Genomic DNA, 22,681 nt, shown 5'->3' on the forward strand with positions numbered 1-22,681 from the left:
TGTTTTGTTTAATTGAATATTTCTCTTAATTTTATATTTTTTAATAAATTTTAATCAATAAAAAAGAATGCATAAGAGAATGTCTCAAAAAAATTATTCTCTTACGTTGGAAATATATTTACAAAACAGGTTAAATTGTAATTTTTATCCCTTTAATTTTTTAAATCTATGATTTTAGTCCCATAATTTTTAATTGTAACATTTAATCCCCTAATTTTATAAATTGACGATTTTGATCTTCCTAATAGATTATTAACAAATAATTTTGATTAATAGAGTTATTAAATTAATTATAAATTAGTTGAAAATTATTAATGATTAAAACTTTAATAAAAGAATTACTAATTCTAATCGTCCACAATATTGTGCTCCTCCTCTACTCCACAAATATCTCTTTCACCTCCATCGCTGTAGTATTGCATTAGGTTAATAATGTTTTATTAAAGATTTTTTATAATTAATTATTTTTATTTAATTTATAATTAATTCAATAACTCTACTAATCATAATTATTAGTTAATAATCCATTAAAGAGATCAAAATCGTCAATTTATAAAATTAGGTGATCAAATGTTATAATAAAAAATCAGAAACATCAAAATCATAGATTTAGAAAATTAGAAATATCAAAATTATAATTTAACCTATAAAATAATAAAAACTAGTTTATTTTCAACCTGTGCTGCTCGATTTATTATCTCTGATTTTCCAATTTTAAACGAATAACTTTACATCATTTAGTTTGTTTGTTGCCAGCAATAATGTTGCTAGAACGTTAGGTCAGGCTATATATATACATCGACTATGCCATTTCTCCTGCAAATCATGAAAATAGAAATGATACGACACATTATCCTCCGAAATATTAAATATACTAATTAATATATTTTTAACGTGCAGTGTCATTCCTAAACTAAAAAAAGTTAAATCCTATCATTCTCAATAACACGATTTGATGGCATCCCTATACTCTGTTATCATTTTAACACTAAGATCATTATAAAATAGAAGTAAATTAAATATAATTAGTGCATAAAAACTATAGACGTAAGAATTTGCTTACTTCAACCATTTTTTTGTTTAATTTGATAACAAGGTATTAATTCTTAATCCAAAATTGATTTTGAATATATTTTTACATGTTTAATTTCATGTTAAGAAGAATTTAGAATCGATTTTGAATTGAAAAACTTTAAGTAACTTATATGTTGAATGAAAAATTTTGAACTAAATTTTACTCTTAATTTTATAATAAAACATCCAAACATAAATTATATCACTTTAAAATCAATTTTAATTAAAATCAATTTTGTCAATCCAAACACACTCATAATAGTGAGTTACTTTGTTCAGTGTTCACTAACAATTACTCGAATACAATCAACTTAAATGTAAAAAGAAATAAATTTGCACGAGAACTCTTAGCAAGAGAAGCTTCACTTCTAATTTCTAGCAGACATTAAACATTTACAAATAATAGCTTTGACAGCCAAAAATTAGAAGAAAGCAAGAGATATTCTGGAAGAGCGAGGCGAGATAACATAGGCGAATGGAAAAGTGCAAGTAAACACATGGCATGAATCACACCATCACCATGTAAATGAATAATTATAGGTCATCATTGAACAGCTCCTGTAGGCAATGAATCCGGGAGAGAATCGCATAGCAGGCACCTAGGCAGGTATATCTAGGCTAAGCCTTGGGCCATTAGCACATTTCCTGTCAGGAGAGCGATCTTCAGAATAAGTGCAACATTACATTTTCAAACAGTCATTTTAGGTTTTGTTTGCTCTCCAGGAATACTCATTCCAAGAATCACTGTCATCTAGCTTTAAACTATGTTATAGAGTAGACCTTTACTACTTTAGATGTGTCACACACAACAAGGTTGTCTGTATCAGCTGAGGTGGTACACAGCCAATTGACCTGCCAAATAAAGAGTACAAGTGAATGCATCAGACATATTTGGCAGAAGCAGAACAATTAACCAACATCCAAAAGTTCCAATTAAATTAAATTTTATTACAAAACTCACTTTTCGAGGTACTTCAATGTTCAAATGTAGGATATTGTTGTTGTTGTCGTCACTTAACCCAGCATCTGGATAACAGGACAAATTCCATACCTTCACCAACTTATCATTTCCTCCAGATATCAAGAATTTCCCTCTTTCCCCAAACAATGAAAATGCCCTGTGTCACCCACGAGTTAGGGGACAAGTGAGTTTAGTGTTACAGTTGCTATATTGCAGTCACAGATAATGAATTGACTTACAGGCTGGAAACAGCTGCAGTGTGACCACCCAAAGTGTAATCCAAATGCAACCTCTTTTTTCCATTTTGATCTGCATCTGTATTGCTAGATGAACTACCATCTTTTGATCTTGAGTGTGATCCTTTTCGTGAATTTGAAGAGCTTTTTGATTTTGTAGCAGCCATTTCTGTTTCTATATTAATCACATCAATAGCTCCATCTCCCCTTGCAACAGCACATATTTTGTCTAATTTATCTAGCATGTCGACTTCTGGAATAGCTATTGCATGAACAAAAGCAGGATTGACACACCGGCCAGCAATGCCACTACTCACATCAAATGTAGCTGCAGCGAAGAAAGGGAAGGATCAAAAGTTTAGTAGTTTTACTTTCACATGTTTATTAAATTATGGTTTCCCCCGTTTCATCTCAATTGTATATTACTTTTATCATTTTTAAGAGTATGTATGTTTGCATAAGTAAATAAACGAAAATGCCACCATGTAAAATATAGTTGCAAGTTTCAACTGTGAAACTATAAAAACAAAATTAGCACAAGGATCATTAATTTACATTGCACTAAGTACCAGCTGCTAGTTCACTTATTATCTAAGCAGAGGCATGTATGCCTCGTGACATGCATACATATATCGAAAACTTCCAGGCTTCAGTGACAACATTTTCATGTTTGGGATAATAACCGCTTGTGACTTGCATTCTCCATTGTCAATAGTCACCAACCATCATTTTCATGTTTTATTTGTAAAATATTTTTAAGTGGCCAAACCTTTTGTTTTTATCTACTGTGGAATCATGGCCAAGGATGACTTTAGTTGCAAAAGCTTTCAAACATAATTAAAAACAATCATTATCCTTGAAGTTCTCTTTTGCTGAATGCATTAAGAAAAAGCAGTAGAGAAGTGAGGACTTAATATCATTGCAAATGTCAAATAAATAAAAAAAAATCAAAGAAGGCTCTAATTTAGATAATTCAAGTCATCTCATGCATAACTTAGTAAAGGCAAAGTAAGAAATTTATGAAAAATTATACCAAAATCCACTACTTTGTAGGGGCGCCCTTTGGAGAAGTCCCACAACATGAGCATTGAATCAAGACCTCCACTAATGACTGGTAAAAAAAAAAAAAAATGGAGTCAACTTTCTATAGATATGGGTGCAAGTTTCTTGAATACTAGCATGAAACTTACACAAACAAATGGGGCTGTTATTGTAAAACCTTATACCACAAGGTTCCAAAATTTCATTTCAAATAGAATCTTGTGCTTGTACAAATTCTTTTGATTGTTATATCCAACTCATATTTTTGTTATAACTTTCCTAAATATATTTTTTCATACTTTTAAACCACCAGTAGTTTACATCTATTGTGTATGCATGTTTGTTATACTGTTACTATTATTGGGTGCACAAATTAAGTTGTTTGGGGGTGAAACAATGGCACAAAGTTTATCAGAAATAAGAAATCAGAAAATTAATAACATTTAGAAAGGAATCCAAATCAAACAAAAAGTTTATTTGCTGAAGTCAATGGTTATAACACAGATACAGAAACCCTCATAAGATTTCTATTCTATAAATCAGAGTTGAAACAATCTGAACTCAAGAAGAAAATGTTGCAGTAACCATCTATGCCAGTTTCTTTCTTGATTTAGCTTTTTTAGTAACATTTATATGTCTTAGAAAAGTAAACATATCACCCAATATGTGTCTGTGCATGAGCACATTTGAGGAGGAGGAGAGAAAGAGGGATTCATATGTGAAAAATAAGCAAGACTATATGTAAATACCTTCCCAGGATCTCCAAGGAAGGAATTCCACAGTGCTACATATCTACAACACTAGGTTAAGGAAAATTATCAAAAAATAAAATTACTTATTAATCACAGAAAAAAAAAATAATACAAGAAAAAATAGAGGGCGGGGTGGAAATATAAAATATTATTGGGTTGAGATAAAACTTCTGATTACATAATTAGCATCCATGTAGTGAAGAAGAGCTAAAAGGCAAGGATACACTTGTATGACCAGCTCGTAGTGTTTTATACAGGCATTGCTGATGAATGTCAATTATCTGTAAAAGAAATTTTAATTATAATGAAGAAAATGAAAATGTACAATAATTAACCATTAACTTGGCTTTTTCTTAAATTAAAGAAATGGTAGATTTAAAAGAGTACACTAAACAACAAATAGTAAATTACATTACACAAGAAACGATGTCAGTTTTTAAATTATCAATTACAACACAGTATATTTCCATGTTTTATGGCATGTATCAAATCTTTTAGAATAGGAGATAATGACTTTTATATCTCTAATGCATTACAAGTGGAAAGGATATATTCATTAGAGCTGATAAATGAGATAATACTAAGGGAAATCAGAATAAGCATTGTTGTATAAATACAAGGCATACCTTCACCTCGCCATTATCATCTGCTGCAGCAAGAAATGAGGACTTTGAGTTGCATACAACCTGCAAAACCAGACAGATAATTGTATTATAACAGCATTTTTAAACAAAAGAAGCTCACCTAGGATAGCATCAGCTGATAACTTGATATTCCAACAGAATGAAGGAATGCATAAGCAGCTATAAGTTCAGGTATAGTTCCGTAATCTAGTTTAATAATTTCAATATCATGTGCAGGTCAAGAAAGCCATACAACACAATTGTTGGAAAGTCGCCTTAATTGTCATCACCCCTGGCCCATCTTAGTTGTGGCTTCTTTGGGTTGCCTTAATTGCAAAGTTGAAGGGTATGTGTTTAGTCCTACATTGACTAGAGATATAGCTTAAATAGAGCTTATAAAGCTTGGAGAATCCTCATCTTGCAAGTCAGTTTAATGGAGTTGAGTTAGACCCTAAGCCCAAAATTCTATGATATCAAAATCTATCCTATTCCTAGATTCAGTGTTGGGCAACCTGCATTTGCCATGCTCCAAGCCGGTAGCCATGGGCAGGAGGAGTTGGAAAGCCACCTTAATTGTGGTCATTCCTTGCCAACCATAGTTGCAGCTTTTTTGGGCTGCCTTACTTGCAACATTGAAGAGGGGGGGGGTGTTTAGTCCCACATTGACTAGAGATATGGCTTAAATAGATTTTATAAGGCTTGTGGGGTTGAGTCAAGCCCTAAGCCAAAATTCCAAGAACAATAACACTTACAATTCTGTTTAATACCGCTAAACACAAAACAGTTTCCATATAAAAGTCTTGTACAAAAACAGTTAAGATGACAACAAAAATCATACAATTCATTTTATATAACAAGAAACAGTTAGGACATTCAACAAGATCTGGTCAGTGCATAACATTTATTTGAATACAAGTCCTACTATCTAGTATCTACCTTGTTTATCTCTTCTTTGTTATAATTATAATTCTCCAATGGCTTCCATTGGGCGGCAGCCTTCAGCACACAACATAATACAAAGAGGATCAGTATAATGCAATAAATTAAGGTGGAGCAAGAGAATAAATCAAGAACAACGTATATCCAGATATACTCAAGAAGAAAATAAATAGTGCAATAAATGCTTACCAATCGCACATCAAAACACTTGATTTCCTTTCCTGAGGAGACATAAATCATATCTTCCATCCCTGATTCAAATGACAATTGTTTATAAAAGATGTAAGTAAACTCATCTACTGGATGTAGCGATAGAAAATTTCATTGTACTTGGGATGTGTTTGATTTTTCAAAAACACTTGTCCCGTGTTTGATAAAATAAAAAGGCTATAACGAACCCTTCCACCATTTACATCATAATAACAAGTTGAAAACCAATATAATAATAAATAAAACAGACCTGACTTGAAACAAAGGGAGGAAACTGGCTCCACGCTAACATCCATAACCAGTCTCGGCTCATCAGGGCATCGCAAGTCAAACCAGCAAACACGACCATCCTGTTTTGTTTCAGAATCAGAACCAAACAGTTAAAACTATGAACTATAGGAGTTGAATCCTGAACCCTAGTGATTGGAGAGAGATAAGAAGAGTATGGAAATTGGAGAAGGAGCTGACATCGCCGGAAGTGACGATGAGATGAGAGCGTTCACGTGAGGCAATGCAGCAGGTTGTGCTGTCGTCGTGACCCTTGAGTCTTCGAGGCTTCAGCTTAAGCTTCGTCGCATCCTTCTCAGCCATCGACGATGCCGTTTCCTCTAAACCTAAATTGGTTCAGGTGTGTGTGTGTGTGTATGATTATATAACATGCAGTGTAATGTAATGGATTGATTGCACGAAACGCAGACCCTATTTGGTTGCTGCGGTGATGATTGGGAATTATGGAGTCACCGAAACGAACTTGCTGCGGTGAAATGAAATGAAACCGCGCGGCAAAGCCTCACTCACACCAGGCGCCAGGAATTAATTCTCTTTGATATGCTATTTATGTGTTTGTCAAATGTCTCCACTGAACCCGACTTTCGTGACACACTATGGCCATTATTTTTCAAAAATATTTTTCTCACGCCCGAGTGTTAGATCATTAGATTCGATGAGTCTCTTTAAACATGCTTGGAAGTTGGAATTAGATACTTTGATGTTCTGTTAGATTTTATTTCCTTCACTTCCTTTCTTCTTATTCTTCTTTTTTTATACAATATAAAAAGTAATAAAATAGAAAAAAATTCTTAATATCATCCAAGAAGACATTAATGACAATGTTAAGGTTGTTAGCAAAGACTTATTTAAAAGAATATAACAAATGATTCCATCCAATTACTTAAAAGATTATAACACAAGCCTCAAATAGGAAATGTATTATTCATAAATTTCCATATTAAATATTAAATTGTTTTAACAAAATTTAAAGATCAATTATGCTTTGAAAACTTTAGACATGCATAATGTAAGATATGATAAATGTACTTTTTTTCATTAGAATTATTTATTTGAATTTTAAAATTAATTTTTTTTCCTGTTTCAAACTCAAATTCTCATATATTATTAAGGTTACTTCGTGAAAAATATTGTTCATTTTGATGCTTGATAACTGGTTTTAGTTTTTTTTTTTTTTTTGGTAATAAGTGTCTCATAAGCAATATGAGACCTTGATCTTGTTTATAAATTATATTTGAATGAGACTTTTGGCATAACCAAACAAGAATTCACTTGAAATTAAAGGGGACAAAAGAGACTTAGATCCTCTACTATATAATGTTTTGAGATCAAAATCTCCTATTACAATATTATTGAGGTAGTTTGATTAAACTTATTTATTAAAATAAATATCTTTTTATTTTTTTAGTATATTTATTTAAATTTATTATATGCTTAAAAAACATTTTTTTTACTTATTTTAAGAAATAAATTATATCTGCTTCTTAAAAAAATGGTTTTTTAAAGCGAGTGTATACAAACCACTCAATTTTATATAACTTATTTTTGTGTGATGTGATCAATTATTATAAAATATTTTAGTATTGATTAAATTTAAATTTACATTAATTTTTAAATAATATTTATTTTATGTTTTATATTTGGCTAGCTCCCTTACAAAAATTGTTCTAGCTCCGTCCTGCCTTCACTAGTTTCCTTCTTGAGGAAGATTAGTAGTATTGTATCATCTTATATTTTTTTTTTAAATATTAAATAAAAATAAATATGTATAAAGTTCATTTGGTAGTTAAAACATGAAAAAAAAAATCTATATAGATTGTTTGGTATATTAATAAAATAAGACTTCCTTATCTTTTCCATATTTTTAAAGGAGGAAAAGACTTATTTTGTGGGAAAGGTAAGTTTGTAAATGATTTAATATTTTTATTTAATAAATATATAGAAAATCATTAAAAAAAATCATATATGAAGATTTAGAATTAGGACAAATTAAAAATATATAATATCACAGGTTTTATGTTGACGGTGCTCTCCAAATAAAATTATTTTATGAGGAAGCGAAGTTTATAAATTTTTCAATATTTTTATTTAATAAATAAGAAAATTATATAATTAGAATTAGGACAAGTTAGATATCACAGGTTTTATTGACGGTGCTCTCTCCAAATAAAATAAAAGAATTGAAATTATTCAAAACTCATATATATCAACAATTTTGAATGGATAACTTGAATTATATTAAATCAAATTTCCTTTTCGTTTTCTCTCTATAAATTGTACTAATTTATTTATAAATAGATTTCAAAGTATTAATTCACGAAACATAAATTTTCATGATACAGGGTTTGTGGTTTGGAAAGAGAAACATATAAACATTAACTTAACTAATTATACTTTTTTTCTTTTATTCTCTTTGTTAGTTTTATTATTCGTTTAATTACTTTTTTCTTTATCATTACTCAGCAAAATTTTCTTTTCATAATATATATACTTAAGAGAAAGATATATATAGAAAAAGAGATGCAAGAGATCGAAACGTGCGTGAAATTATCATGAAAACTGATAAACATAAGTTAGTGCCACTGGATTTGAGTGACAGCGTACAAAGAGACAGCAACACTACGTTATACTTGTGGCTCTTGTTCTTTGGTTTCTTCAACTTCTTGAGCGAACTTAGTAGCGCCATTATTCTGCATCATATCTTTGCTTTTGCCCCAGAGAAGAATGTACAACCCGATCATCACCAACATGGATCCCACCACACTATAAAATTAACAAGAAGCATATATTAAACTTTGGTTTTTTACAAGAACTTGCTATAGATAGTCCTAGGTACAAGAATTAATTCACCTTCCAAGATGAAGCTGCTCGTGCAAGAAGGGGATATCAATCATGCCGGACATTATCTGAACAAGAGGGCTGAATGCAGCGGTAAAGACCGGACCCCTCTTCTTTACGCACCATGACATGCCCACATAGCACACACTTGACCCAACTATCCCCTAAAACATATATAATAGTATTTCACTTTGTTAACATACTTTTTTCTTATATTATTGGTAGAAGTCAAAATCAATATTAGAAAATTTACAAATTCTATTCAACTAATTAAGTTAGATTCTTTTAATATATATTCTTAATTATATTCTATTTACAAATTATGAACAAAAGTATTATATTTTCTTTTATAAATTCATTTACAATTTTTGTTGTTGTTGAGAAATACAATTTTTTTCTCCTAGTTAAAAAATAAGTATATAATAAAAAAATTATTACATTGAAAATATAAAATGTATTTAATATATCATATATTAGTATAAAATAAATAAGAGAATATTAGAGGATTTAGAATTATTCAAATATCATAATTTTCAAAACCGACCACATGTACATGTGTTGAACGGTTCAGTATATGGTCTAACTAAATTACCTAATGAAAAAAAAATAAAGAAATTAAAACGGTGAAAACCGGAGAAAAAAGACTAGTAAAAATCAACCAATAATCAATTTACAACATATTAGTGAAAAAAATCTGAATACGTACAACATGGTTTTGCTTTTTTTGTAAAAAAAAAATCAACTTAATTATTTTTTTTAAGCCAAAATAATTTGAAAGAATGTACTTACTGAATAAAGAACGGTGATTATTTGTATCTTATCCTTGAGAACCCACGAGGACAAGTTGCTGCTGCCAGTGGAGAAACCAAGAATAGCTGCTTGCATGGCTCCAAAGAAGGTCATGATGGCTGTGCTAGAATACTGGCAAGGATATCTCTTCCCTATCTTTGACTGTAAAATAAACCAAAAAGACCAAAAAAGGGTTCCCATAATCAAAGCTATTACACCAATGGTCCATTTCTGTGTTGTTCTAGTAGTAGAAGAAGCTTGGTCCATTGCAGATCTCATGGCTACTGCAGATTGATGGTGAGAGCCATCAAACAAGGCCTTTCCTTTGTAAAGTGTCAACAACAATGCCCCTCCTATGCACACAAATGTACCAAGAATCTTCGCTTTCCCACCTTTGCATTTAATGTTCACAGTTTCTAATCTGTAGTGGAATCAAAAGAAAAAGGGAAAGGATATGGTGCATTTATATATATTCTTCATTTGAATGATGATAGTCACTAAAAGAATAAGAATAAAATAAGTTTTGTGTACATATATATTCTTTTCATACCCAAATGGTAATGCCATAATGAATGTGATCACCGGGACCATATTAACAAAGGCACAAGCAAAGGTAGCTGAGGTGTATTGGATCCCCAGAAGGAAGAAGTATTGTGTGACGGATGCCCTACAAAGAAATTAATTATTCAATATTACGTGTTTTTTATACTATCATGCATGTTAACCATGCATAAAGAACTATATCAGGAATTGGAATCACATAAAGAAAGATCGTTATTTCATGACTAACCCAATAATGGCACTGAAGAAAAGGTAGCATAAAATTTGCAATGTGAGCCGTGGTCTTCCATTTCTACAAGAAAATACAGTTATTAAGATCTTTCAAAGTTTCCTTCTGGCATAAATGAGCCCATTTGAGCACTCATCCTGGATAGCAATATTTGATTATTAGCTTAACATATATCCTTGATTCTAAAGAGAAGAAAAGTTTAGGTTCAAGTGGGTGACTTCATAGTCATTCATTATTGCAACTTGGTTATCTGCATGCAACAATATAAAAAAAAAATCCAAAGGGTAAAATGCCATACATGAAGGAAAGAATAGGCTATAGTTTTTAATATCACATTAAATTTCATCTTAAAACCATCAATTAAGTAATATATAAAGATCACCAAAATAATTGATCGAGATAGATAGTGTAGAATTTTTTTCAACAATGTCTAAAAGAGATTATAGTCTCTCATAATTGGTTGGAAATACTCTTGATTCACACAAAATATAAAGAAAGGAATTGAGGGTGCCTATATACCTCTCCTTAAAGTAGCCGATGGGGGCCAAAAATATAGTAGCAACTGACAGACGATATGTGATAAAAACCAAATGGTTCATTCCTTCTTGAAGGACTTTCTTAAGCAGAATGTTCACCATGGTTAAAGAAAAATCTATTGCTATCATTACTAGGAAAGGTTTCCATTCATCACAATTCTTCATTTCAGCAATGCTATTTTGTTTCTGGGGCTGAGTGGGGCCTCCCTCTATCTTTTCTATTTTTCAGAAAATGTTCAAATGCTTGCAATACAACAGAAGGCTACCTGTGGCTTTATATATATATATTATTCCAGAATAAGTGGTAAGAAAGCAACATTACTGTTCCAAATCAAACACTTTATAAGCAACTATCCCTTTTGATGGTAGTTTAACGTTTGTGTGGAATATGCTCTTCCACATGTGATCTTTGGACTGATATCTGATCCTGTTCTACAGAAGATCACTATTTGGGAATCGTTTAAAAAGATTTTAGGTTGGTTCATGAATCATGGCCCTGATGTAAACATTATTGGTTAATTTAGGCCACTGGTTTCATATTAACAATTCATTTAGACCCGAAACAGGTAATGTTCTTCATGTTTTGTTCACGTTCTAGTACCCTTTCCAGCATTTGAGCTTTTTTTCAATGAGTGATCAGGCATCTTTTAAGGGGAACTGTGGCAGAAACATGGCATCTAATGCTTTTTATCTATCTTCCACATCAAAAACATTGAAAACTTGAAGAAAATGTCACATCTCGTAGCTATTTAGTCACTTCAAAATCTTGGAGAAAAAGAAGCACGCAAAGAAGAGATCACAGTGACGCAAACCACGGGAAACTTTAATTTGCAAAAGAGGTAGATCAGCATATGCCCTGAAACTTGGAGTTCGCATACATTCGGATTCAAATGTCATGTTGGTGGTGTGAATCATGGGTGGCTTTCAGTACTTGATTTTAATATGAAAAGCCATTAACAGATAACTTTAACTCCAATTACAACTTCAAAGTCTTCTTTACAAAAAATAATTAGGATTCAATTTTGATACTTCAAAACTTTTTGTATTAGAGTTAAATGGAAAATCAATTCAAATCTCTAGTGCATTGCAAATTGTGGGAACTGATCGAATCTTTGACTAATTGGAAGTCCCCCGCATTCATTTTTAGAAGAGGGAGGAAACAGATATTGAAATGGTGTTAGAAGTGTGAGATAATCAATTTGCACTTATTTATTAATGGTGTTAGAAGTGTGAGATAATCAATTTGCTCTTATTAATGTTGCAAGAAGTTACATCTACCACTATTAAATGAAGGATTTTGTGAAGAGAAGAAAAATTATCCTCACCTAAAGAACAAATCATGTATCCAAGAAAAAAAAAGTTAAAATATGTGTATAACCTTTAATAACTACTCAAATTTTATGTTTATTTTTTAATAATTTATTTTTTGTTTTTAATCTATGAAAAAACAAAAATTTATTTTTAATTTTTGACACTTTTTTAATTTATAATAAATTAATGAATTTTATCTTTGTTTTCTAATAAAAAAAATTATTTATTATTAGTCTCCTTGAAAAAGATTAATAACAAATTAATAAAAAAAAATTATCAAGAATAAAATATAAAATTTAATAATTTATTATAGACTAAAAAAAATTTCAAGAACCAAAAATAATTATTATTTTATTGGAAATTTTATGTAAAGAAAAATTTATTATGAAACAAGCATAAAATTTAAATATTTATTAAAAATCAATAATATATTTTAACAAAAAAAAGATGTAAGTTGAAAAGATATGAAGGAGTTTCCCTCCTCCTCCCACTATATATTTGCTTTGCCTCTAATGATTGTACCCTTCGAATATGGGACGCCACAATAGGCAACTACATCAAGATCCTTTACGTACGGCCACAACCAATTTGTCTTTTGTCTAAACTTCAACATCCAATCTAACTACATACATTACCTCTGGCCCCTTCAACAAGACCACGTATTCAATGCCCACTCCATGATCGTCACCTCCGTCCACTACAATCGCAGCAATACCTTCATCATTGTCTACAGCCATGATCACTCTTGCAAGATTTCTCCACTAGGAGTTGATCTGATGGCATCCCTCGGTTGCGGTTGATCAAAACATGTTAATTACCACCCAACAATAATGACAACCTTTCTACAACTGAGGGTTTAATAGTTATTATTAGTGTAAAAAGCTTTTAAAGTTATATTTAAAGTCAATAAACTTATCATGCATAAATTAACTTCATTTGTGATTAAGTGTTTATATAAATAAAAGACTAGGATATAATAAAGTTTTTTAATTACAAATGCAATAAGTTATAGCCTTCCAAATAGTAATAATAGATTATAAAAAAGACTATTAAAAAGAAAAATATATGATGTTCAAATAGTTTGTCCTTTTTTATAGTGACTCACGGGACTATAAAAAGAATAAAACATTTATCTGAAAAACAACTAATAGAATTATCTTCGCAATGAAACTATAAAAAAAATAATCAAATATTTTATCAAAAAATAACACTGGAATATCTTTATTTCTACAATAAAAGCCCAAAATAAAATAATTAGGATAATTTAAAATATTATATACATTATATAAATTAAATCTAAAAATAGTTAGGGGGGCAGGGCCCGCAGTTACTCACGTACATACGTCCCTAGTCTAACCATAGCACATGCTTTCCTTTGAAGGTAAATGATGGGATGCAGCTTAGATTCTCATCATATATGTAGAATCCAACATGCAAAATATGTTGTCCATTAGCGAAAGATTATGTGGCCACTGTCCTACAAAATGCCCACCCTTCAACTATTTCCGATTTCCTACCAGATCTTATCGTATCTCATCAATGCCAGTGAATGAATGAAGCTTGATACGTTAAATAATTTTGAGGATTTAAATTGCATGTGATTTTCAAGCTAGGAGGTTCTCATGAGCTAAATGACTTGTCGGACATAAAATTTGAGTAAAACTAGGAATTTCTGCTTTGGAACATCTATTAAAGCAGACATCTAGGCATCTCAGTACTGAAATTCCTTCTATTTAGACCATATCAAATGCAGGACATATTATCTATATCTATCTTACTATTTGAGAATGTCTGCATTTTACTATATTTATTCTGTTCTCCATTGATTTTTTCCACGTTTTTTTGGTTAATAAAAACTATCGTTTTGTGCTATAGATTATTAAATAGGGTCATATTTTATTTGTCTACAGATATACAGAATATTTACTAACTTTATTAATAACTAAGAAAAATCTGATTCATCACTTATTGTAAGATTTCTCCTCCCAACTTATTTTTAATTATATCTAAATATAGGCTGAAAATAGACCGTATAACAATAGGTTTTAAAAGTATATTTTTATTTGTATAGATAATTAAATTTTAATTAACATGTGCAAATTATGTTTTATATTCTTTTGTTCGAACTTCAAATGATTGTTTTTTATTGCCCTTTGTTTCTTATTCATTTTCGTCACATTTTTTATTAATTTTTTTATGGAACATTTTTTTTATTAATTAAAAGCATTACTTTAGTCTTTAGACTCTAGATATAGATTTACTTTAGATGTGATGCGCTCAAAAAAGATTATAGCTATAACTTATAGATATAACCTTTATTATTAATGATAAATTATAATCTAAAAAAGTTTCTCAGTACTGAACCTCCTACAATTATTTAGACCATATCAAATGCTGGACATATAATCTATTTCTTTTTTTTTTTGAAGAATCATATATATATATATATATATATATATATATATATATATATATATATATATATATATATTATATCTTACTGTTTGAGAATGTTTTCATGTATAAGGATGGAACCATATGGATTGATGAGGATGTCGATTTATCTTTAATTGCAGTTATATATGTAGGCCGAAACTAGATTGTGATTGTAATTAGATATATTATTTTTATTATTAATTATAGGCTAAAAATTAGTGTTTTAAAAATATACGTTTCATTTGTATTAATTATACGATATATGTTAATAAACCTGTGCAAATAATTTTAGAATTATTTTTTGTTCGAAAGTTTACTTTTTATTGCCCCTTTGTTTCTTACTATTTTTGTCACACATATTTTATTACTAAAAAGCATTACTTTAGACTATAGATATAGATTTACTTTAGATACGATAGGCTTAAAAGACATTATAGCTATAAGTTATAGATATAAGCTTTTTATTATTATTAATTTATAATCCAAAAAAAAGCTTTTCCGTTTTTCAATTTAGACCATATCAAATGCAGGACCAGGACGAATCATCTATATCTATCTTACTATTTGAGAATGTTTGCATTTTATTATTTACTTTGTTCCCCATTGATTTTTTTTTCCACATTTTTTTGTTTAACAAAACCTTTTACTTTGTGCTATAGATATTAAACAGGGTCATATATATTTGTCTATAAATATTTTTTTAAAGACTAATTATAGTATTTATCTTTAATTTATATATATATATATATATATATATATATATATATATATATATTAGTTTTAAGTTATAGATATAACAAATTTTTTATTATTAAATTATAATTCAAGAAAGGCGTATCATTACTGAAATTTCGCCTTCGATATATATGTTTTGAAATTTGGATGAAACTGGCTGATTTGATTGGACATCAATCAATCTGTTAATTCTAAAAAAAAAAAATATCATCTCATTTTGAAACCAATAAAATTCGGCAAAAAAAAACTAAAATTAGAGCAGAAAATCTATTTGAAGTAGTATTTCACAGAAGACTCACATGGGATGAAAATCGCACAATTACATCAACATGTACTTTGTGAAAACTAGGTTCAAATTCCTTAAAAAAATCTTAAATTTAAGTATTATGAATGAAAAAATATAATTAAAAAAATCTATTAAAAATAGTCGATTAGCCTCTAAATCTCGATAGATGTTGCAATTAAGTCAAAATAAATTAGAGATCAACTTTCTGCTGGACTGAATGAAATCATATACGCAAAGAAAAGAAGAAAAAAAGACTCTGGGAGACACAAGGATGAGCTTTACTCTCCTGAACAGGGATAATTGGAAAATTATATTGCATATGAATTAACAAATGCATTGCAGAGATCAAAATGATAAAAATATAGTTACATATATATCATAGGAAGGGAATAAATTAAACTCAACATTTTACTTCCCTCGTTAAAGAAAATTGATGAAATAATTAAGTACACCAGGACTGTCTACTATAAAATCAATTTAAAAGAACAATTGGTGGACTAATAGTATAAAGAATTAGACTAATTAAAGATTTGGAGATATAAGGTTGATTGAATGCTTAAAACAAAAGAAAAGAAGGAATAGATCATGGGTTTGATCCTCTTTGCTAATAAAGATTAATATTCTAATAAATTAACATTTGTTAATAAAAAAACTAATTAAGATATATTTCATTGACTCGTTTACACCCATCAAATTATAGAGTTTCAAGACAAAAGATAAGGTGCATTTAATATATAGAGAAAATTGAATTTATACTATTAAGGTTGACATGATTTAAATGCAAGATGAAATATTGTATTTTACTATATGAAGCATATTTAAATAGATGCATTGAAAGTTATTTTTGCTTCAACTTTTAAGAGAACTTATTTATTATAATTGGTGACAATCTTAACTATAAATAAAAAAAGAATTAAGGGAGAAGACGCACATGAAGAGAGAGTGTATGACCAGAGAGATTGTGAAACAAAGTCATTTTATTGAGAGAAAAATATATTTGTGTAAAAGAGAACTTTAAAAAATTAAGAAATATTAAGAAAGATGACGCCAACGCTCAAACTAATGTAATAAAAAGTGTTGAAGATGAAAATGACATATTTTTGCCAACAAACTATGAGGTTGCTAAAATAAAATTAGTGATGGATTGTACTGCCTCAAAGTACATTTGCTAAAACAATATTAGTTAATTCAATATATTATTAAATCAATTAATTTTCATTAATGTATATTAAATAATTCAATGTATAAGATTTAAATATATATTAAAGTTGTGAATAAAGTGATATAATTCCTTTTTACGAATTATCAAGACTTCACATATTCTCAGTGTTAAATAACATATTTTACAACTAATAGTTGCTTCACGGAATATAAATTCTTTGTTATTATAAAAGCTTTAGCGTGGGAATTTTATAAAATTTTATGTAGTCATTTATATCAAATGTGTATTATTATTTTATTATAAAAATTATATTAGATGTTGCAGTAGAAAAATGACAAAATTAAATAGAATATCTAGTAAGGTTGAAAATTATATTAATTTTCACATTCTTTCTATTTGGACAAATTTATTCGTTACATTGACACAAATATTGCTTAGTAATTTTTTTTATTTTTTATTTGTGAACTACAAGAGAAAGAGGACTAATAGCCTCAGGGGAAAGATACGCTGGCTAGATCAGCTCTAAGCGAACTCAGAATACGATTTGGAGCAAATTCGTAAACAAGGTACTGAGCAACACAGACGAATCTAAGAGTGTATGGAAGGTGGTCGAATTTTTTCATATAATTATTTAAATATTTAAGTTTTGATAAATAGTTATTTAACAAATGATCATTTTTAAAAAAATATTTATTATTAATTTTATGAATAAAATATTATCTATTACAATTTTTTTTTTAAAACAAATATCAACTCAAAAACATATTTTTCATATATATATATATATATATATTAATTTTTTTAATTTTAATTTTTTTTATATACACAAAGAGTCATAGGGGAGGCCCCCTAAGCCTCCTTTGTCAGCACTTGGTTGGCTTCTCAAAGAATGTGGTTCCAAGTGATATCAACTCCATTGCAATGCTCTTCATAAAATTGTTATCCACCTGTATAGTTTCTCTTTCTCAATCATTAGTGCATTTAATAGTATATTGTTTAAAGATTAAATGTAGTAAGTGTGATTCAAATTTTCAAGATTAACGCGTATCACTACTACCTGTCTGCATATCTTTCTTTTAATGCATTTGAGCATATAAGTATTAGTAATTTAGGTTCACTCATAGAATAAAGTCTCAAATGTCATGTGAGCCTCACTTAAGCATTGTGTTGATAAGTGGATCAGGTCTTGGCATAATTATCTCATCACATTGGTTATTAGTAAAAAAAAAGTGCTTTTCATGTTTATATTCTACATTAGTTTTCTAGAAATCGATAAAATATGTGAGAAAATGATATTTTTGTATTATTAAGATGAATATTTTTGATAAGTTGATAAAGAATCAATTTAGAAATTACTTTCTATATCGATTAAAGGAGAAATTAATATAGACTTTCATTGTACATAGTGTGGTTAGTTTATTCTCGTGTTACTGTTCTATGTTATTTGATTCTCTATTTCACATTTTGTTGCTAGTTTGTTCTTTCATACTCTGTTACATAGTACTTTCATTGTGGTCATAATCTGTTCTAATGCTCTTTGTGATTGTTGTGTTAGACCTCTATATGTGTTCTGTTATGTAATTTAGTGTGTGTGTTTTCCATTATGTGTGTTCTAAACATACTTCACACTGTGTTGATTATTTTGCACAGGTTCACATTCACCATTAACATGATGTCTTCCACAAAAATCATACTTCAATTCATTTACCTCTTGAATTGGCATATATATTATCTATCTATAAAAGCTTATTTGGAGATAATCTCCGACCATTAACGTGATTGTTGTGTTTTGAGCTAATATAACACTTACATAAATTTTGAGAAATCATAATATATATTCGGAATTACAAATTTAACTTAGTAAAAAAGAAAGAAATGAGGAGAAGAGATCGTAGGTTAAAATTTTTACAAATAAAAAATTAACAATTAATATTGATCGAGAAAAAAACATTCAAATATTATTTCTAGGTATGAAAGATGTATTATCAATTAATCAAATCATATTTTTGAGTTATCATGACATTAATGTAAAATTAAATAAAATAATTTAACTTCTTAAAGTTATGAAGTATATTTTAATTTTAATAATTTATACTGAGATATAATAATCAATATTTATTTTTTCACTCTCCCGAAAAAAAAAATTGTCTTACTAGATACATTTGCTGTATATTAGTACCTTCGTTAAGTCTAAACCATTTTTGTTAGTCTCTCATGTAGGATTAAACGATTAATAACATATTTAATTGCCAAGGATTAGTGAGAGCAAAAGAGCCGGTTTCTTATCATCCAATGTGTGAAGCTCCAGCTTTTTAGTTTTAAAAACACAGTCGTGAATCACTCTGGCTCGAGTCCAACAAGATTTGGTTAAAAAAAAAAAAAGAGCCGTTAAGAAAAAAAAAGAAAGAAAAAACACTGTACAATCTAAAAACATGAGTACTTATATTACAGAAACAGGAACAGCACTAATAGTATTAATGACCCAACTGAAATTCATGAATATCACAGAAGAAAACAGTTACTACGACAGATAAGGAACCACCACAGATACGGAACAAAGAGAAATACATTAATTATGTAACCGTTATCGGTTATCCCTCATAGACTCTCAAACTAGTGACCCAGGAACCAACCGTTATCACCAAGGCCAAGTGAGAATTTGACAATGCAAATGGTGAACAAGTTAAACTAGATAGCCAGCTAAAGCTTTCACCTTACAAAGTTTTTTATCTGACAGTGCAGGCAACTGCATAAGCCCATGACTTGAGATGTTGTTTCATTGCCACATCATTATCAAACGGAGGCATCTTAGTTTGCCGCTGAATGTTAAGCATCTGAATCTGATATTCCCATGACTCCACATCAAACACATCAAAATCAAACCTCAAATCAAGCCCTCCATGAACCACATTGGTTTCATATAGCCCCAATTTGTGCCACTTCCTTCTTTTTCTCGTCTCTCTCTTCTTTGTTTCCCTACTTGGTACCATGGTCTTCATCACTTCTTCAAATTTGTGACACCTTGGACTCAAATTCTCCACATTCTGAGACTCATGTTGCAACGGGGTAATGGGTTTCTGCAAATCCCTCTTGGGACACTCTTTGGCTTGGATTAAAGGTGCAGATTCAACCAAAGAGGCTTCAGGCTCATCTCTGCAGGTCAAGATGTTGGTGTAGAACCAGAGAGAGTCTAGGCTTTGTGCAACCCGTGACCCATCCATGAATGATTCTATGACCAGAAATGTGAACAGTGAACAGGACCAAGACCATGTAACATGTGAACTAGTTTATACAACAAACGAGGAAGCATAGTAGTAAATGCGGGAACTTTATATTCTTTTGCAGAGTTTCAATTTGGACGTACGCTATTCGAAAATGCCAAAAGCATGAGAAGGGCAAAACAAAATTCTCGCTGCGTGTTTCTTCGGAGTACCAAAATGCCCTCGAGTCTGAGCTGTATTTGGGAAGAATTCACGGGGACAGTTTAGGCTCATTAGGAAACCAGCGGTAACACAATGTGCACCGGGGCGTTACCTTAACATGTTCAATGAACCATTGTATATAACAGCATCTTCACTTTCCATATCAAAACAGATAATCATCGAAAATGAGCTAGCCCAATTAAATATGATGCCTGTGTGCTTATGCTGTGTTTCAAGATCTAAATCTTCCATTTTTTTGATAAATTCTTTAAAAGAGGTGCAACACAACTTCCTAGTCACGCATTGGATACATTAGTGTTGATATAGATGTAACTCAATTTTAGCATTATGTTTGTATTACTATATATTTTATTCTACTTATTATGATACCAAGGTTTTAGTCAATTGGCTTTCAGCTTCGGGAGAGTGAATCTGTTATTGAGTCATTGTTCGCAGTGATTATTCCCTTCGTATCATATTATAGTTTGTTTGAGTTTTTTTTTTTTTTGAATTATTGTTTGAGTATTTTAGTTTGTCTTAAACTAGTATTTTAACGATATACAAAGAATAAATACTTTTTTATATAATTAAAATTCACGATAAATATTTTTTTTAAGATTTACAATAAATAATTTAGTTAGTGATATGAAGTTATTTTATTTATTGATTATTTTTTTAAAATATTGAAATTTAATTTAAAAATAAAAAAAAGATGGTAGGTTGAAAGTAATAAGCAATATTAAGAGGATAAAATATATAAATAAAGACAGAATAAAGATAGTTTGAGATAGTAGAAAAACAAATATACAACAATTAATTTGCTCCTAATTGATGTATGAACTCTTCCCAATTGTAAGTATGGCTTCATAAGCTAGCGTAACATGGAAGTGGTTGAGATGGAAAAGGATTAATTGAATGGAGATTGTGAGGTGAATTGACCTCCCTCAAATGAGTATTTATGATAGTCTCTGCATGTGTCATTTGATGTTTGGTGTTTACTATATTAAGGTGGGAATTGGATTTACTAGACTCCCACATACAATGCCAAATATTGCCAATGATGTATTTTGAGATAAGATTGCTAACTTTGATTGAACTTAGGAAAAGTGTTGATAGTGCACTTCAAATGGATTGAGGTCACTAAATGATAATATAATCATTTGTCAAGGTTATAAAACACCATTGGGGGATGAATACTTACAAAAAGGCAATCCAACATTTAACTTAACAGTGATTTCATAGAGTGAAAATATCTAATAAATGTTTTTTATTACAATGATGTTTGTTATATTGGTAAGAGTTTGAGATAAGATGAATTTTCAACCATAAGTATTGTTTTCACTCAATATATAAACCGAGTTTTTACTCCAATCTAAAATAATTTAACATTATCATTTAATTACAAATTTATATTAATTGATTAATAAATTATTAGCACGAGTGGTATTAAAATTGATCTCCCCTTAACTAATGTTTTAATTTTGAACCTTATTGATAAAAATAAATATAGTTAAAAAGAGGTGATTAATTAAATTTTTTAGTATACATTAATTATCAGTTAAATTTGTGAATACTTAATACCAATATTATGGTAACTAAAAAATATCTACATTGTTTGAAGGGAAGGAATGAATAAATTAATCCATTTGTTGGTATAAAATATTAAAACAAACAAAGTTATTTTGAAACTATTTTGAAAGTAAGAAAATTAAGAAAGAAATTTTTTTCTGACTAGCGCATTATTTTGAGCCATCCCTCTCCAAATTTGATATTCGATCTACTAGAAAAAATAAATATTTAAATGTAAGTTTAGTTATCTTATTTTACTCAATTTGATCTTTTTATTTAAAAATAAAAACATTTTATCCTTATATTTTTAAAAATTTACGATTTATGTCTCTTATTTTAAAATAGAAATATTTGATTCTTCTATTTTAAAAATTCACAATTTTGATCAAATTCTTGATTTATACTATATTTTATTTCGTTTATTTTATTCCAATTAAAATTTAGACATAACATATACATCTAAGGTACTATCAAAAAATGATTTAATTAAGTATAATTTAAGAAATAAAAGATGATAAAATTGAAGATTATACAAAAATTACAATTTTTAAAATATATAAGAACAAAAATTACAAATTTTTTAAAATATGAAATAAAAAATCTCTATTTTAAAATAGTGAAATTAAAATTAAGAATTAAAAAAAATAATAAAATCAAATGTTTTTATTTTAAAATAAAAGGAC

At 29.2% G+C, this 22,681-nt stretch overlaps 2 protein-coding genes across 2 annotated transcripts; both read right to left on the bottom strand.

The window, feature by feature from the left end:
- Positions 1-1,267: 1,267 nt before the first annotated feature.
- On the bottom strand, positions 1,268-6,780 carry LOC106798742 (WD repeat-containing protein). Its single transcript, NM_001370544.1, has 11 exons — positions 6,305-6,780; positions 6,087-6,186; positions 5,816-5,877; positions 5,624-5,683; positions 4,691-4,750; positions 4,289-4,345; positions 4,062-4,104; positions 3,305-3,382; positions 2,275-2,599; positions 2,036-2,192; positions 1,268-1,926 (listed from the first exon to the last, which is right to left on the bottom strand). Exons 1-11 carry the CDS (start codon positions 6,425-6,427, stop codon positions 1,837-1,839), a joined length of 1,155 nt encoding a protein of 384 aa, NP_001357473.1. The 5' UTR covers positions 6,428-6,780; the 3' UTR covers positions 1,268-1,836.
- Positions 6,781-8,646: 1,866 nt separating this feature from the next.
- Positions 8,647-11,330, bottom strand: LOC100791663 (auxin-induced protein 5NG4-like). Its single transcript, NM_001253298.3, has 6 exons — positions 11,061-11,330; positions 10,542-10,604; positions 10,302-10,418; positions 9,752-10,172; positions 8,975-9,126; positions 8,647-8,887 (listed from the first exon to the last, which is right to left on the bottom strand). Exons 1-6 carry the CDS (start codon positions 11,240-11,242, stop codon positions 8,749-8,751), a joined length of 1,074 nt encoding a protein of 357 aa, NP_001240227.1. The 5' UTR covers positions 11,243-11,330; the 3' UTR covers positions 8,647-8,748.
- Between the last annotated feature and the right edge of the window lie 11,351 nt (positions 11,331-22,681).

Source organism: Glycine max, chromosome 5, assembly GCF_000004515.6.
Source record: "Glycine max cultivar Williams 82 chromosome 5, Glycine_max_v4.0, whole genome shotgun sequence".
Lineage (NCBI taxonomy): Eukaryota > Viridiplantae > Streptophyta > Magnoliopsida > Fabales > Fabaceae > Glycine > Glycine max.